This window comes from Eubalaena glacialis, chromosome 17, assembly GCF_028564815.1.
Source record: "Eubalaena glacialis isolate mEubGla1 chromosome 17, mEubGla1.1.hap2.+ XY, whole genome shotgun sequence".
Lineage (NCBI taxonomy): Eukaryota > Metazoa > Chordata > Mammalia > Artiodactyla > Balaenidae > Eubalaena > Eubalaena glacialis.
Window position 1 is genome coordinate 54374983 of NC_083732.1, and position 16913 is coordinate 54391895.

The 16913-nt window shown below is 34.7% G+C and overlaps 1 protein-coding gene across 5 annotated transcripts in view; it reads right to left on the reverse strand.

Moving 5' to 3' along the window:
• Positions 1–235: 235 nt before the first annotated feature.
• UBR5 (ubiquitin protein ligase E3 component n-recognin 5) overlaps positions 236–16913 on the reverse strand; it is a 142054-nt gene continuing 125376 nt past the window's right edge. For all 5 annotated transcript variants that reach the window (XM_061172198.1, XM_061172195.1, XM_061172197.1 and 2 more), the window contains 11 exons: positions 15805–15916; positions 15015–15159; positions 13855–13985; positions 12353–12413; positions 10096–10271; positions 9812–9896; positions 8270–8425; positions 7775–7888; positions 6213–6357; positions 4727–4812; positions 236–1894 (listed from right to left, as the gene is read on the reverse strand). In XM_061172198.1, coding sequence (XP_061028181.1) covers positions 1682–1894; positions 4727–4812; positions 6213–6357; positions 7775–7888; positions 8270–8425; positions 9812–9896; positions 10096–10271; positions 12353–12413; positions 13855–13985; positions 15015–15159; positions 15805–15916 — 1424 coding nt within the window. In that variant the 3' untranslated portion in view covers positions 236–1681. The remainder of the gene's footprint in view (positions 1895–4726; positions 4813–6212; positions 6358–7774; positions 7889–8269; positions 8426–9811; positions 9897–10095; positions 10272–12352; positions 12414–13854; positions 13986–15014; positions 15160–15804; positions 15917–16913) is intronic.

Consider the following 16913-nt stretch of genomic DNA (forward strand, 5'->3'; position numbering starts at 1 on the left):
CAGCAGGGCTGAAAATATCACATGGTTCAGTCTTCTGAAGGAAGTTATATATATATAACTTATATATATATATGTATGTATATATATAACACATATATATAGTGTGTGTGTGTGTGTGTGTGTGTGTGTGTATATATATATATATATATATATATATATATATATATATATATATATATAAAATAAAGCATAGTGCCTTTGAACATGAAAAACATCCCAAAGGCCAGGAGTCCTATAAAGGAACTGAAAGGTAGGAAAGACTCCAGAGAATTTCTTTCCTCGTTTTCAGTATGTAAAGTGACTGGTTTAAGTCACTTTACTGAAGACATGGTGAAGAAAACAGTGTTCCTTATTATGCCATTGAATAAAGCTACTAAAACCACAAGAATTCAGAGATAATGGTCCTAAGCTACATAATTAATAGGTCATCAAAAGGAACCTCTCACTTAGTTATCAAATATAAGTGAAGTAACTTCCTATGCCAAGTAAGGCTCACTTTACTTCCCCCATTTGTAAAAAGAAAAAGTGGCCTGGCCAGTGCCATTCAGGATTCTCTGCTAACTGTAAAATGTGGACTGATTTTCTTCTGTTTCTTAGAGTCCATGTGTACATTCAGTTCTTTAAATCAAAATTTTTATGCACATAACCGTGTCGGTATATTGCCCTTAGTTTAAAAATGTACAACTACATAAATAAAAACTGTTTCTTCAGTATTACTTGACATTTCTTCTGTAATTTCTTTATTTAAAAAAGTAAATGTAACAAGATACTTAAAAAAGGCTAGATACAAAAGTAGTTAAGCTGCTCACGAACATTTAAAATTTTCCAAAATTTATCTTCAATAATCATGATCTTATAAAACATTTTACAGTTATCAGAAAGTGCCCAGGCTGAGTTTACATAACTGAAATGCCTTAGTACAAATGTCTAGTTAGAACTGAAGTGCAGTACACCTGACTGACTGCTCATTGAAATAGGGATACAAAGGAAGAAAGTTGATTGTGATAAAGTATTGTGCATTGGCCCCCATCATATGTACAAAAAAGTGCCCTCACTCAAATGAACAAATTACATGCAAAATATTAGTGATATCATTTAATATCCTAGAGCTCAATGCAGTCAAACCGCAATAAAAGTGGTTTTTATAGGTAAAAGTGATTTCATCTCTAAGATCTGAATGTTCAGAACTTTTTTTTTTTACAAGTTCCATATACATGATACACAATTGCAGCCAACCACAAATTAAACACCATAAAAAAAGTTAAAATGAAAACACAGAACATACTTAATTTTTTATTTTGAAATTCCCTATTCCCTCTATACAAGAACCTTTGCTGAAACACTTTCCACAAAGGCAGCAGTGAATTTTCAGAACATTTTACATTTTTTCCCCTCAGCAAAAAGATAAATCACAGTGTAAATTATGTTGTTCTGCTGTCATCTTTGGCTGGGGTTAGACCCAGAAGTTGTTGACTAGCAAACCATTATAGTGAAATGTTGCTAGTGCTCCTCAGGCCTTTAAGCTACAAACTCAGCAAGGAATGTTTGTTTGCATTTAATCGCTTTAAGGTACCACCACGGGGTGTGACAGCATTAACTTTCATAAACTTTTATAGACAAATGGAAAAAAATCTACAAAATTAGCTAGTAATATTACACAGCAGTACACACTTTTTATACTCTACACAAAACCAAAATTCTTGGTCTTAATGGCGAGTAGCAATTTCTGTTTGAGAATCTGTTTAGAGGAATAGAGTGGGACGTAAAGTCGAGAAATGCAAGTATTTGCAGTAGGAAGATGTTGGTCATCTGGTGGTCTTATTGTGATGGAGGGCATAGGCTGAAATCCTTCTTCACTGGCTGGTAGTGATGGACTTGATGTCCAAAAGTAAACCTAAACAGGAGTATAATAATTAAAAGTTTGGCTTTTTTAAAAGATTAACATTCAACCCTTAACTCTGGCAATATATACATAGAGCCCCATTCTTGTGTTAAAACCTACGAAGGGGTATTATTTTTGAACTGGGTTTTAAATTTCTTGTATTAAAAAGGAAAGGTTCAGGGTCAGAAGAGAAAAAAATGTCAGGTATGTAGAAAAGTGACTATGTTTCAATGCCTCAGTTTCTCATCTGTAACATGAGGCTATTGGACCAAATGCTCTCTAAGGGCCTTTCCAGTTGCTAAATTCCAGAGTATCTCTTAGTGGGAATAAGGTACAAGGTCTCCAAAAAAGGTTCAAAATTCACAGAGGTTATCAAAGTTATTTTGCATTTTATCTACTAGCAAAACAACCCAGTATTTTCAGTGGTCCATTGTGATACATAATAATTTTATAATAGTAATTAAGTGTTCGACAGCATCTACTGTACATCAAAATCCATGCAATAAGCCATGTTAACATTTTTAGGGGTTTTTTTTTTTTTTAGATTTTTTTTTTTTGGTGGGGGGGAGATGTGGACCATTTTTAAAGTCTTTATTGAATTTGTTACAATATTGCTTCTGCTTTATGTTTTGGTTTTTTGGCCCCGAGGCATGTGGGATCTTAGCTCCCCGACCAGGGAGCGAATGCGCACCCCGCGCACTGGAAGGCAAAATCTTAACCACTGGACCGCCAGGGAAGTCCCAACATTGAGTTTTAAAATGCATCTAATTTGTGCAATATAGCATAAATTACTTTTTCTTTAAATATGATAACCAAAGATGTACTTTCCTGAAACATTTTCATTAATACATACCATTCCTCACTGATAGTAAGACAGTGCCTATCTCTTAAGGTAAAGCTTTTAAAATCTTGCATTTATAGTGTACAACTAAACAGACAAATATACTCATTATCCCAGAATGACTAGGAAACCTAAACTATTCGTGAAGCATAGTTTTGTGAGAAATCTCATCTAGAATTCTATAGAAGGAGGCAGGAAAAAAAACCTCTGTGTTTGTTAGGGTCTCCAAAATCTTCAAAGAACTATAAAAGAGCCGGAAGGTACTGTAGAGGTAAAGCTGGCCCAATCTACTCATTTTACAAGTAAAAAAAGAAACTTAATGTAAAGTGTTTCTCCAAGGATAAACGTGATTAACCAGACAGATGACTACATCGCTGGACCTCCAAGAAGTTAGAGGAAGAGAAATAAATACCAGAGGACTTCTCAGAACTTTCACTAGTGACCTGTGGCTCTCCAAGAGGGAAATAAACTATGTAGTCTTACCCCACAATCCTGGGACTAATAATTCAAAGGAGAACAGTTTAGGAAACGCTGTTATATTCTGTCCTTGAGACACATAAGGAAAAACCCAACAATATGTGAAGGATAACCTCCCAAAAGGGGAAGGGGAAGAGGAGAAGGTAAAAGACACCTTGGTATAACAGGAGTTTAAAGAGTAAAGCTCACAAATTAAAGCTGCTGCTAAGACATTTTGAGGTCCCTACAGAGGGAGATTCTCTCTCACAAAAGACTGAATAGTTAACAGCTTTCTCTTCCAGTAGAAGGCAGAAGAAATGCAGTGAGATTTAACTTGACCGACTGCACTGAGGATGTATTGGTTTTGCTCTGAATCCAAAGACTGACTACAAGAACTCTAATACGCTATCAGGTACTCCTAAAGCCAACAGGGACAGATATGGTATTAGCATAAGTAGGGACTTTGGGGTTGGTCCACAAGATTGGGAAAGTCCAAGTACATGGAATTATATGGAATCAACCTAGGGAGCAACCTAGGAAACTACCATATGGCTAAGCCAAGAACAAAACCCAGCTGACAGCTAGGACTGCTGGACAACCTGTCTTGCTATAGTGGAGAAATACTGGACGGAAGGCTCTTGGGGCCATGTAAAGATGAAGGAATGCTAAATGCACGACCCCTTCCCCCCCAAAAAATATCAATAAGTTACTGCCTGAATTACAGGTAAATTGGAAACTGCAAGTTTTGTGCTTTCGTGCACAAGTAACTTATTTCTCCCTCTCAAATGAAACTGGGGGATATATCTAGAAATTGGATCATTTTTATACATTCTGTAAGAGGTCTGGTTTAGAGTATTGAGAACTAAGGCTGCTTCAACAGGGGAAACATCACAGGGAACTATGAGGAATATGAATAGAAAGGATCTCTGAGATTTTCTGGGTAAGGAATGTCCCTCAAATTTCTACAGGAAAGTCTAGACTGCCTTTCAAGGTTAATGGACAGGTTGACTTGGATATACTCAAGGTTGGACATAGGTTCCACAGACTTGATAGACTTTTCAATATAATCAAAGTTTATATCATCTAATTTATGATTCTAAGTTAATAATAAGTAATAAGATTAAATCAGAGATGTAGTACCCATAATTAAGCTACTCTATTCATAGTATACAGAGCAATTAAGATACTATTCAAAAATTTTGCAAAGGTTTGCTGCTAGTCAAAAGGATTAAGGATGTACAAAAGAGGCTGCTAGCATATATAAGCACTATAGGGGGAAAAACATGTCTCAACAATAAGCTGGTATTATCTTCTGGGACTAAGGATAGCATTTTAATAGCTAAGATGTATTTCACTCTGCTTACAGTTTTACTCATACTTCTGTTCTAGAGTAGAGAAACAAAACTGCCTTTTATTTCTGACCTTCAATAATTTTCTTAGCCAAAATTAAAATGACCAACCATTACAAATTGAAAACAAAACGCTGTCATACATAGTATTTAAGGTTTTTACATTTTCTTCTACAAATCTTGTGAAACTTAACTTACAAGATCTTGTCGTTCTGTCATGCTCATCTTCTCTACAATTGACCAGAACCAACGCTTGAACTGCAAGAGCTTCTCAGCATTTTCTCCTACAAATGAATATAAATTCAATAAATATACTATATCAGTTGTAAAGCAATTATACTCCAATAACGATGTTAAAAAATATATATATATACACTATATCAGTTATATTTTTAGAATATTACTTCTTATAAAAGTAGGTATAAAATTAAAATTGGGGGGGGGGGCTAACCCTAACAGAGGAAGTTAGGACCACTTGCATAATGTGAAACCTCTAGAGTTCATTAATCAATCCTAATGACCAAGATGACCAAGACAAGAAAAATGAACCACCAGCCTCAAAAATCACATGACTTTAATCCCATCTGTAAGTCATGATTTTTCTCATGACCTTAAACCAGTGCTTCTCAAAGTTTAATGAGTTTACAAATCACTTGGATCGAGATCTTTTTAAAATGCAGATTCTCATTCACTAGGTATGGGGGAAGAAAGGGGAAAGGAACCGGAGATTCTGCATTTCTAAAAAGCTTCCAGATGATGCTGATGCTGCTGATCTGAGGATCATACTTGGAGTGTCTTTAGGTATTTTTTTTCCCCGCTTCTAAGTTTCTGGTTTGCAAATAAGCCAAGTTCTTATCTCACAAGTATTGAAAATTATATTAATAACTGGCACAAAAACTACTACGCAATGATCTATACGTTGCCAAGCATGAAGGAAAAACAAGAAAATTTATCCAAATTTAACTTACTATAATTTGGCTGAAGCTGTTTGCAAAATATGAAAAATAAAGGGGAAAAAACTGGTATCTTCACGTATGCAATAATCTTGGACTAGAGTTATAGTCCTCTCAGGAATTTCATGGAGCTTCCAGTGTTTTATTGTGTAGTCACAGCTAAAGAGTCTATTCCTAGAATATGGGACTTGGAAAGGAAGAGTTGCAACAAATCAAGCACTAAAGATGAATGTTAGTCTAGGATTATCACTACCGCTTGTTATTCTTTCTAGATTCTCCATGTGTTTGTGTGCTTTTATGTCTTTCTAAGTGTGCTTTGGATCCTGTTCTACAAAGCAAACATCATGTAGTCAAATTCTTTAATTAGAGTTTAAGGAACATGAATAGGGAAAGGCCAACAGAATTGTCACATGGATTATTTTTTCTTAATTATTAATAGTTTATAAAAGTCCTTTTCACACAGTTGCCCACAAGGAATTTTTAATTGTATCATTACTAAAGCATACATTTATTAAAACCTAGAAAAATTAAACAATAAAAGAATTAAGAATGACCTAATGCTAAGCTATCATAGGTTCAAACATATCTTAAAATATATATATAAAAACACCTGAGTAACACAGCATTTCCTAAGCCCCTGTAAATATGTAAGAACCAGAAACTCAGAAAACTGACTGACCAAATTATCTATGTAGTTTATTCCTTAAATAAACATTAAAAAAATTTCATACCTGATTCATCATTGAAAGAGGTGAAACTGATCAGCATTTGCACATTAACTTCACCACAGCCATTTACCAAAAGCCTAAAATCTTCTGCTGTTAAGTCTTCTAATGAATTTTTTGGAAGCACATCCAGTAGACCTTTCCTCATTGCCTAGAGGATTTCAAAAATAACCTGTTTATTACTATCAGTACTTTATTTTCTACATAGCATTTATTATTGTTAAAGCCCAATATCTAATTTTAGCAGCCTAAGAATACTAAATAATTCTAAATAATACTAAAAAATTAAGTTCTGTATTTTGAGTTTCTTATTAACAGATTCAAAAGAGTGGCAGAGGGAAAAAAGGGCTACAGGTTCAAAAGTGAAGGAGTACTGTTACATATCAGGAGTTAACAAAAATAATTTTTTAAATTATGTTAATAACAAACAGGCTAGTCATTAAGAATAGCTTCAATCTGTCAAACGTGCTATCCTGTCAACATCCTAGGAAGAGTATGATAATGACAAAAACAAACATCCCTGACACAAACCCAAAATCTAGAAGCTTACTGAGAAATTACCATGTGCCAAGAACTGTTCTAAGCACCTTACATATGTTAATTCATTTAATCCTATCCTCATTTTGCAGAGGAGGGAACCAAGGCACAAAATACTTAAGTAGTTTGCTAATGTCATACAGCTAGAGGGGGCTGCAGCCATGATTTGAACCCTGACAGTATGATTCCAGAGCCCACACAGTTATTCCCAGAACAGGGATCAGAAACACTTCATAAACATTCTTCAAGAGGAGAAAGAGCGGGCCTGATGTTGCCCTTTAGAAGAGCCTGATTGGAGGAATGGTCCTTGGTTTTTAGAATTTTCCTTACATTACTAACTGATGTGGCTATTTTGAATGCCTGGGACAATAAACCCTGCTGTACCAGCTTGCCTAGATTATTTGTGCAAAGAAGGTGATTTATGATGAACACGTGTTTTTCCTCAGGGGGTCTGAACTGCTTACAGGACTGGCCTCCAATAAAAACCCTGGGCACTGTGACTCTTAAGCAGGCTTCCCTAAACACAAACACTGCACATGCATTGCTGTAGTTCACTGCTGGAGGAAGACGTATGTTCTTTGTGACAACTCATGCCCCCAGAGAGAGAACTTTGGAGCCTGTATCTGGATTCCTCCAGACTCTGTCTGATGTACTTTTTTCCCCTTGTGAGAGTCCTTTTGCTATAATAAACCATACCTATGAGTACAACTGCCTCCAAGTCCTAGGAGTTCTTCTAGTGAGTCACCAGAGAGAGGTATGGGTGGTTGCAGGACCCCCCAAAACAGTCGTCATTTTAGTCCCACAAAGCATCCTTACCAAATCTACTTTCTGATGATTACATGGTTTTTCCAAGTAGTTTTACCCAAAAGAAAGGTCTGGATTCATGTGTAATTTACATTGTATGTAAATTCATTTTGGTTTAAAATTTTTGACCTTTTATAAGCAAGCTGAATACACTGTGAGCTAGTTTAAAACACAGAAGACACAAATAGCCTCATCAGATCAAGTAACATTTTCCAGAAAACACTTACATGTAATGGCTGTTCCGCAACTACCAACATTCTGTGTTCAGCATACTTCCGCACATACTCATACACATTCTGAGGAGTGACTGGTATATTTACACCATTAGGAATAAGTTCCACCTGTGAAAAATTTAGCAGTGCCATTTAAAAGCAATTTTGTCAAAGCAGTAATAAGTTAACAGTTCAGAAAACAATTTCCTAAAAATTTAAAATCTAAAGACAATTCTGTATCTGACAAGTATCTAAGGAATGCAAACATTCTAGGCCTAAGTAACTATAAACTCTTCGACCTCTCAGTCTGTCTCACTTACTCTCCATCTCCTACTGTGTCTTTTATCTCTCTCTCTCTCTCTGTGTGTGTGTGTGTGTGTGTGTGTGTGTGTGTGTGTGTCTGTCTGTCTTTCTTGGTCCCTATTTATCTAAATTGTTTTTCTATATGTCAAGCACAACAGACTAACCAAATTCTCCTGCCAGAATCAGAAAACCACACATTTGCTTTACCTGTCCTCCACCCTCTTCTTTACACAGGTCAATTGCAAATGCCAAATCCATCGCTGAGAAAACAGCATCAGCATCTGAACTCTGAGAAGCAAGTATTAGTTGCCGCAAACTCTCATACATCACAGGGTCAAAAAAAGCAAAATCATGCCAATTGACCTAAGAAAGTAATCATATGAAAATCAATTACGAAAGAAACATCTTAACTGAATCCATTAGTAAGTTGAAATCTATGATAAAGAATTTTATCTAATTTGAAGATTATTCTTTATCAGTTTATCTTCCACTAAATATAACTGATCTAAAGAGGTAAAATTTTAATAAGTCTTTGGCTGTGATAAATACATTCAATTTTCAAAGCATGAAAAATATGCATTTTTAAAAAATTTAAAACCAGGAGTATACTAGTTTTTTTTTAAAGTTGTAAAGTAATTTATTTGTAGAAACCAGCACTAATTATTGCAAAGTGATTATGCCGAGCAACTAACTGGTCCTAAGCTAAATACACATCCTGTTTAGCCTTGACAATAATCATAAAATACAGATTATTAATTCCAGATGATAAATCTGATGCTCAGAGGAATCCAGTAACTTGCTGAAGGTCACATCATTGGGTTAAACTTGAGTCTATTTGATTCCATAATCTTTTCCATAAACCCCGTTAAAGGCTCAACATTTCTATGTTGCTGAGCTTTAAGTCCAGTTCTTCTTTCTCTGCACAAGAACATTTTAGCTGGAACACTTCAAGAAGTCAACAGAGTCAGAGTTTTAAAAGAAAAAGAAGAGGAAAAAATATGTATCATAGTATGATATGCTGTAATAATAGAAAATAATATTCACCAATGGGTTTGAGTAAAGAAAGTTATTAACAGACCACAGCTTTAACAATGCTAATCATATCAGATGTGTGTTGTGCATCACTAGAAAAGACTGTAAAATATTGTTTTGTGATTATAATTAGTATTATGCATTAATTTAAAGGATGTCGTTTCTCTCCCCCAACCCCGTCGTAAAGGAATGTACCAGCTGTCAAACTATCAAAACACATAAAGAAAATAAGCTAATTCTGTCACCCAGAGATAATTATCAAGCATACTATGCTATATTTTCTTACATCCTTTTGTCCCCTCTACCCACCTACATCTTATGTATATTTTTGAAACTGGGAATGCTCTTTTCAATACAATACTACTTCTATTGCCACTACTTGCTAGAACTTACTGAGCACTTAACTATGTGCCAGGCACTATACTGTTTTCTTTACCATTTTATAAATGGGGAAATATGCCATAAATGTCGAGGGATTTGTCTGCAACAGGATCCAGGTCTGTCAAACCCTCCAAACCCACCTGTGTGTCACCCATTCTTCTATGCTCTCTCCTCCATGTATTCAAATTTTCCCCATGTCATTAAATGTTTGAAAATGATTTATAATGGCTATAATGCTTTAAAATTTAATACTAATTTAATGCTATATATATAATTATTTTATAAAACAAATTTTTTGCAATTGTAAAAGCAGTTAGGTTCATTCAGATCACTTACTTTCCTACCAAGCAACACTTTAATCACATGTCTATTCAATGTGATAGGACATAGTTCATTCTGTAATAGACACAGTCCAAGAATCCTAAAAATAAAAAACAAGCAAATAGTATTTAAATTCAAAAATAATTCTAGAACACATAACACCCCACACATATGTAATATACATAAAATATGTTGAGAAATTTTTATAGTAGAGCATATATACATTTTACAAACTAATATATTTTAGAAAGTCTCATAAACTGAGATTTTTAAAAAATTCAAATACAAGATTATTTTACCTGCCAATGTTTCTGAAACAATTCAACCTTGCTTCTGTGTTTTTGCCAGGCCTTGGAGTATAAAATCCTCTTTTTCCAGGTTGGTAAAACAAAGGGGCATTGTCATCACCATCATCTGTGTCATCTAAATCCATATCTACTACACTTCGACTAGAACCATGACGCTTTCGGTTTTCCTAATAATAGAGTATCAGAGATTAAGCCCCAAGATTGATTTTATTTATTTGTTTGTTTGTTTATATTTTAATATATGTGTCTACAAGAAAAGGATTATTTTTTATTAAAAAATGCCATTATAACCCTCTTTAAAATTAACAATAATAATACTCCAGATACCCCCTCCAAAAAAACTAACAGTAATATTTTTGACATTACCCAAGATTGATTTTTAACAGCAAAACATATGAACTGGTTCTCTAAATCACTTAAATGTAAAGTTCGATAGGTAAAGCCACATTCATATTCAAATGTAAATAAATTTAATTCATTCTTTCAGAATTGTGATATACAAAGCTTGTGCCTGTTAACTTCTCTATCCATTTAAGTAAAATTACTTAATAAAACTCTGGTAGCTTCTTTCACCTTGATTCCTTAAATATATTTTCCTTGGATATAGAATTCTGGATTGACAATTCTAAAAGCACTTTAAGGATGATGCTCTCTGTTGTCTTCTGGCCTTCACAGTTTCTGATAAGAAATCCATTGCCTTTCAAATCACTGTTTATCTATATGTAAGGCACTATTTCTTTGCTTCCTTATTAGTTTTACAGCAGCTTGATTATGTATCTAGACACAGTTTTCTTTCAGTTTATCCTTTTTAGGGTTCACTGATCTCCTTGAATCTATAAATCTATGTCTTGCATCAAATTTGGGAAGTTTTCAGCTATTATTTCTTCAAATATTTTCCTGTAACAATCTCGTTCTCCTCTTCTGGGTACTCCAATGACATGCATGTCTGATATGGTCCAACAGGTCTCTGAAAACTGTTGTTTGTTTGACATCTTTTCTCCTTCTATTCTTCAGAAGGGATACTTTCTATCTATCTTCAAACTGACTGATGAATTTTCCTCTGTCATCTTTGTTCTGCTATTGACCTATTCAGTGAATTTTTTCTTTCATACATTGTACTTTCTAAAATTTTCCCTTGGTTCTCTAGTTTCTATTTCTTTGTTGTGAACCTCTACCTTTCCATTCATTTGTGTTTATTAACCTTTATCTCACAGAACATGAGATAATGTCTCTGATAATTCCAACAAGTGGGTCGTCTCAAGGCTAGCATCTATTGGTTCTTTTCCCAGGAGAATTAGTGAGTCTCTGTTGGTTCTTTTGTATGTTGAATAATTCTGGAGTGTATCCTGGACATTTTGAATACTAAGTTGTAAAACTCTGGGTCTTGTTAAAATGATATGGAGAATGTTGATGTTTTTTGGCTTTGGTAGGCAATAACCTGGTTATGTTCAGCTTGGAAGTGTCATCTTCTGTGTGCAGTGGTTCCATTACCAATTAAGTTTTCAAAGCCTTTTAATTATATTATTGGGTCTGCCCCGCATATGCACCATATGGGATAGTCTGGGACTTGGACAGTGGTTTATACTATAGTTTATTTCTTAAAGCATGTACTACCTTCCAGTTAAGACGGAGTAATGGGGACCAGTTTTACTGTCCTGCCTGAAACAACGCTTCAAAATAACAGTTTTTCAAATTTTGACTTCCCTCCAATCAGTGTGCTGTTGTTTACTTTTCAGAATCCTCAAGCAGTTCCTTTTTGTATTTTGTCCAGAGTCTTTAGTTGTAGTCAGTGAAAGAGATAAGATTATATCTTGGCTGGCACTGAAATTCTCAGGTAGCTTACAAATTGAAATACATCATGCACTTTAAAAAAAGCCTTCTTACTGCTATACCGTATGTCACATTTTCTCTGGATCTCTGCTGCTTACTTGAGGAAGGAGACCTAGGAATCCATAGGACTGCTCTCCTTCTCTGATATTAATTAATGACATCTCTAATTTAAGCTTAATTCAGCCTGTGCTCAAGTGGAGGCAGCCAGTGAGTGGGGTTACACTGAACCCTATCTCAACCAGTCTTATTACTTGATTCTGTATATGACACCTTTATACTTATCTTTGCTTTTTCCTCTACTGTAATCAAGCATTTTTACTTACAAAGACATAGTTTCTTTGTAAATACGCTTTCCTCTCCCTTCTGTAATTTAAATTCCAAGTGCTTATTATTAGCACATGTACAAAACATCCCTTACCTGTACCTTTTCTGAGGAGTCTAATAACCCAAGATCCAGGATACTATCAGCTCCATTTTCCCTAAAAACAAACAAACAACTTTTCACATTTCAGATAACTGAAATTCTAGAATTTAGTGTAGAGAAAACCATATGCATTTAAATTTATAAGAATATATAAATACATTTAAGTTTTGAAGTAAATAAATATCTAGGACACTTACTAGTCTTAATGCAGTTCTAGGAACAGAAATGTCAATAATATACACAAAAACACAGGATGCTACATGTATGATCCAAGACAATGAACTAAAGGCTACCTGATTTAAGACAAAATAAATGCAGTCTTCATAGGGGTACTGAAACTTGAGCTCAGGGGAAGCATTGTAAAAGAACAGAAAAATGTTCAGAAAGCAACCACAATAGCAATCAAATGCTCTAGGGTATTTAATTATTCTAGAATACTAATAAATCCACTGTTCAATCCATAAAGCCAGGTGAAAGTAGTCAATATTATATATTCTTACATTCAATAGAAAACACTTCTAAATTAGCAACACTTACATATATTTACAAATATCTTTTTTATCAAAAACACACATTATTTGCAACTTTTTCTATAATGGGCTAAGCTATATCAGTGTGTTGATACTTCCAGAAACAGGGAAGAGGAATAAAGACATAGTACATGAAAGTCAAGAGAAGAAAAAATAGTAGTAACAGCAAAGAAAATAAACTTCTAGCAATAGTCTTTGGCTTGGACCATTCAAAGGCTCTGAGACAGGTAAATCGCTGGAATAGGTAAGCGGCTATTTAGTTTCAGGGCTTAGCCTACCCACTTATCCATCTCTAGGACTATATCTAATCTAAGTTCCTCATTCAATAACATGACTAGGAGAAAAATAAACAGACATTTTCATCTAAAATAACACTTCAAAGCCTTAAACTGGATATTAGAGTAGCCCCAGTAGGGCACAGATTAAGTACGGCATATCTTCCTGTCACTTTTACCTGTCACCTGGGAAAAGGAAGGATAAGTCATTTAACTGTTAGATATTTTCAAGTTTAATATTAAAACAAATATACTACACAATAGAAAGCAAAAACTTGCATGATTTTTAAGATAAATCAGGAGGTCTAAAAGAAATTTCTAAAATTCTAAAATTTCTAAAAGAAATTTCATGTTTATTGCAAGGACTCAGGGATTACACCCAATTCCTTGAGGTATTTGGCCTCTGCCATTAGGGGTATTCACGTGGAGAATGAGATGTACTTCTTTTATAAGTTAGTTTCTAAATAAGGTTTGTAAAAAATCTTCAGAACCTAAAGTGACTGCTAAAATTCTGCCCTTCTAATACATGTGAAAGTCAGCTGTCTCACTCATGGATTTTAAGCCATCTCTTAAAAAGCCATTTAAAGTCTTGTACTATTTAGTATAAATTTTAAGATATGGTGACAGCCACATCCTAAAAATAAAGTAGCTGATGTTTAAACTAAAATGTCTTCCCAGTTGTATACATTACCGTCCATGTGCAATAATGAGTTCCATGGCTTCATCCACTCTTGCTCTCAGAGAATCTTCACTTGCTAGAAGAAGAAGAAGCTGAGCTGGGGATAATTCCAACAGCATGCCAGTGATTTTACTTGCAAATGCCTGTAAATAACAAACAAATGTTACTTGCCTCTACTCTCTGAAACCTCTTGTCTAAATCAGCAATCTTTTATCAGAAAAAAAAAAAGAAGAAGAAGAAAATGTAAGAAACTTGGATAACAAATAGAAAAAAAAAATTCTGAACCAGTAATGGATTTTATTAAATTGGAAGCTTAATTATAGAAAACTCTGGTAGGGAATTAAATAGTCTATGCACTAGCAGTCTTATTAAAGCTAGTTTAATATTGGTTGACAAGCCTTTTTTAAAGGTTTTTGATACCCATGAGTAAACATAAAAATACTCAATTTTTTTCCCTTCCTCATCAGAGAACTGGAAACATTTTTTTCATTTAGTGTAGCAAAAAAGAGGGAGGTAAGAAGTGAAGGAGGGAGAAGGAGAAAGAAAAAGATGCCTACATTTAAGGCTAAGGATTCACTGAAATATAATTAATTGGTTGACTCTGTTTTACTATTCTTTTGCTATAACATGTACATATAGTTATGTATAAAGACAAAAAAACACAACTAGGTTATGTTTCATATTCCATGAAAGAAACCTCTGACAGAACATTCAAAATAAAATCTTCCTGTCATACATATCAAGAGTAAAGTACATATAGCTGATTCACTTCATTGTACAGCAGAAACTAACACAACACTGTAAAGCAATTTTACTCCAAAAAAAAAAAGAGTAAAATACACTATTTGCAATGTGTTCTAGCTGCAAAGTAACAATAATTTGTACAAATAAGGGTACAAATAAATACAATGCACAGATAATTCCTTAGCACACAAGGAAATTACTAGGTAGAATGCCAACCTGGCACAGGTAGTAAAAACAACATCAAGCTATATACAATTACTCTCCAGTAAGTCCTGCTTCTTTCCCTCCCTAAGCTTCCTTTTTATTGCAGTCCTCAACCACATGGCTTTCCAGCAGCTGGCAACTTTTTTTTTTTTTAAATACCAGCCTTAACTGGAAACCAAAAATGGCACAGCCAGTTAAGAGGCAGCTAAGTACACCATACATACTGGTTGCATTGCTTGTACACGGGGATAAAGTCTCTCTCCGAGCGCCTGACGATGTGCTGGCAGAGGATCAGGATCATCACTAGGATTTCCTTCAGAGGCTGGTCTGAAGGGCCTGGTGTCGATGGAAAGCTGTCTTCTAAAATCCCTGAAAGGTGAACAGAGCTATTACGACTTCATTTCCCTTGTCTGCAAAATGAAAATATCAGTGCAACTAGTAACAAAGTTGGAAAACCAGAGCATACAGTTAGCTCCAGTTATGGTACCAGGGTGGAAGAATGCCTAAAGAATGATGGTGGGGAAATAAAGATTATCTAGATTTTGTCACTTGAAAATCTATCAATCTGCAATGCATAGGTTAATTTGATTCTAAGGGAACAGGACCTTAAAATACCAGAAATCAAGAGCCCACCCATATTTACTGGAAATTTTAGTCAAAAGTAAAATGCTACCCATCCTAACACGTGAAAACTTAGAGGTTTAAATAACACAATTGCCACAATTAAAATTTTAAAACAAATTTAGGAAAGCATGATATGAAGTTAATAAAAATTTCAAAAAATTAGGAACTTGAGTGGGATAAATAAAAAGCCAATATAATTTCAACTGCCTCTGGGTTTTTAAAGCAGAATATTTTAATAACAGTTGGTTAGACTTTTTTAGTTACAATACATGTATCCAATTATTAAAACTTTCATTTTCTAAAAGTCCATAATTGAGACTCTTATTTACAGGCCTACCTCCAATTCATCCAAAAAGATGGTACTCAATAAAAGACGCAAAATTATCTCACCTATCCCGATCTCTCCGAGAACCTGCTCGCAAGCCACTACTCCTCCTCATCTCCCTTTCTCTCTCTCTTTCCCGATCCCTCTCTCCTCTGTTTCTTAATCTCTGCATTAAACCTGGAAAAAAATATGAAATACACTTTGTTTAGATGAATGTAAATGCAGCTACTTTAAATGTTAAAGTCAATGTGAGGACACGAGACAAACATAGTAAGAACGTGACAACTGTAGATCATCTTCCTTATCATCTGTTTAAGTGCCTTTCTGTCACTCTCCGTATGGTTTTCAGGGTTGGGGGTGATTCTGTAGAATGAACCTCGTAGGTAATAAATGTTCACTCAGTATTTGTTTAATGAATTTATCCCCTTGTCATGTCAAAGCTGTGAAATAATATGTAGCAACTGGGGCTATGTTAGTTCCACCATAAATAATGCTGAGATTTCTTACATATTTGAGTATCATCTTCTCTATTCTTAGTTTTTGGCATTAAAGGCATTATAGCCACCCAGCTATTATTATTCTTAAGACCTTAAGCATAAACCAGGGTATGGTTTCCTAAAGAGTATGCAGAAAAGTTATTTCTGAAACGTCATGACTTCCCGGGTTTCCTCATTCACATTTGACAATGTCTTTTTATTATAGGACTATAGAAAGTCAAATGGTGAAACTAATGATGAAAGGCTGAGGTACTCTCCCCATCTTCTCATCCTCAATTCTTTCCAGAGCTCATTCAGCTTTTTTCCAGACCTCAGTCAGCTTTTATGGTGGCAGTTTACAGAACCCCAGTAAGATACAGCTACAGCTAGGTAAAACACAGGATTTTGTTAGTAACTCCTTCTCCCTCAATTACTACATCCATCCACCTACAAGACTGACGATCTTCTGCCCCTACTTTACGTGAACCCCGTTTCAACCTTTTGTAGTTTTCACACATTTTTTAATATGCTAATTGTAATCCTGAAAATTAGGTAAGAATCCTAACCCCAAAGTGCTGATCCTCAAGGAGGCAGAGCTTACACCAGGATGTTAATACAGAAAACCTTATTGCCAAAAAAACAAACTCTTGCTAAATTAAACAGTGAAGTTGGTGACACAGCCAACTTACATTTGGTTG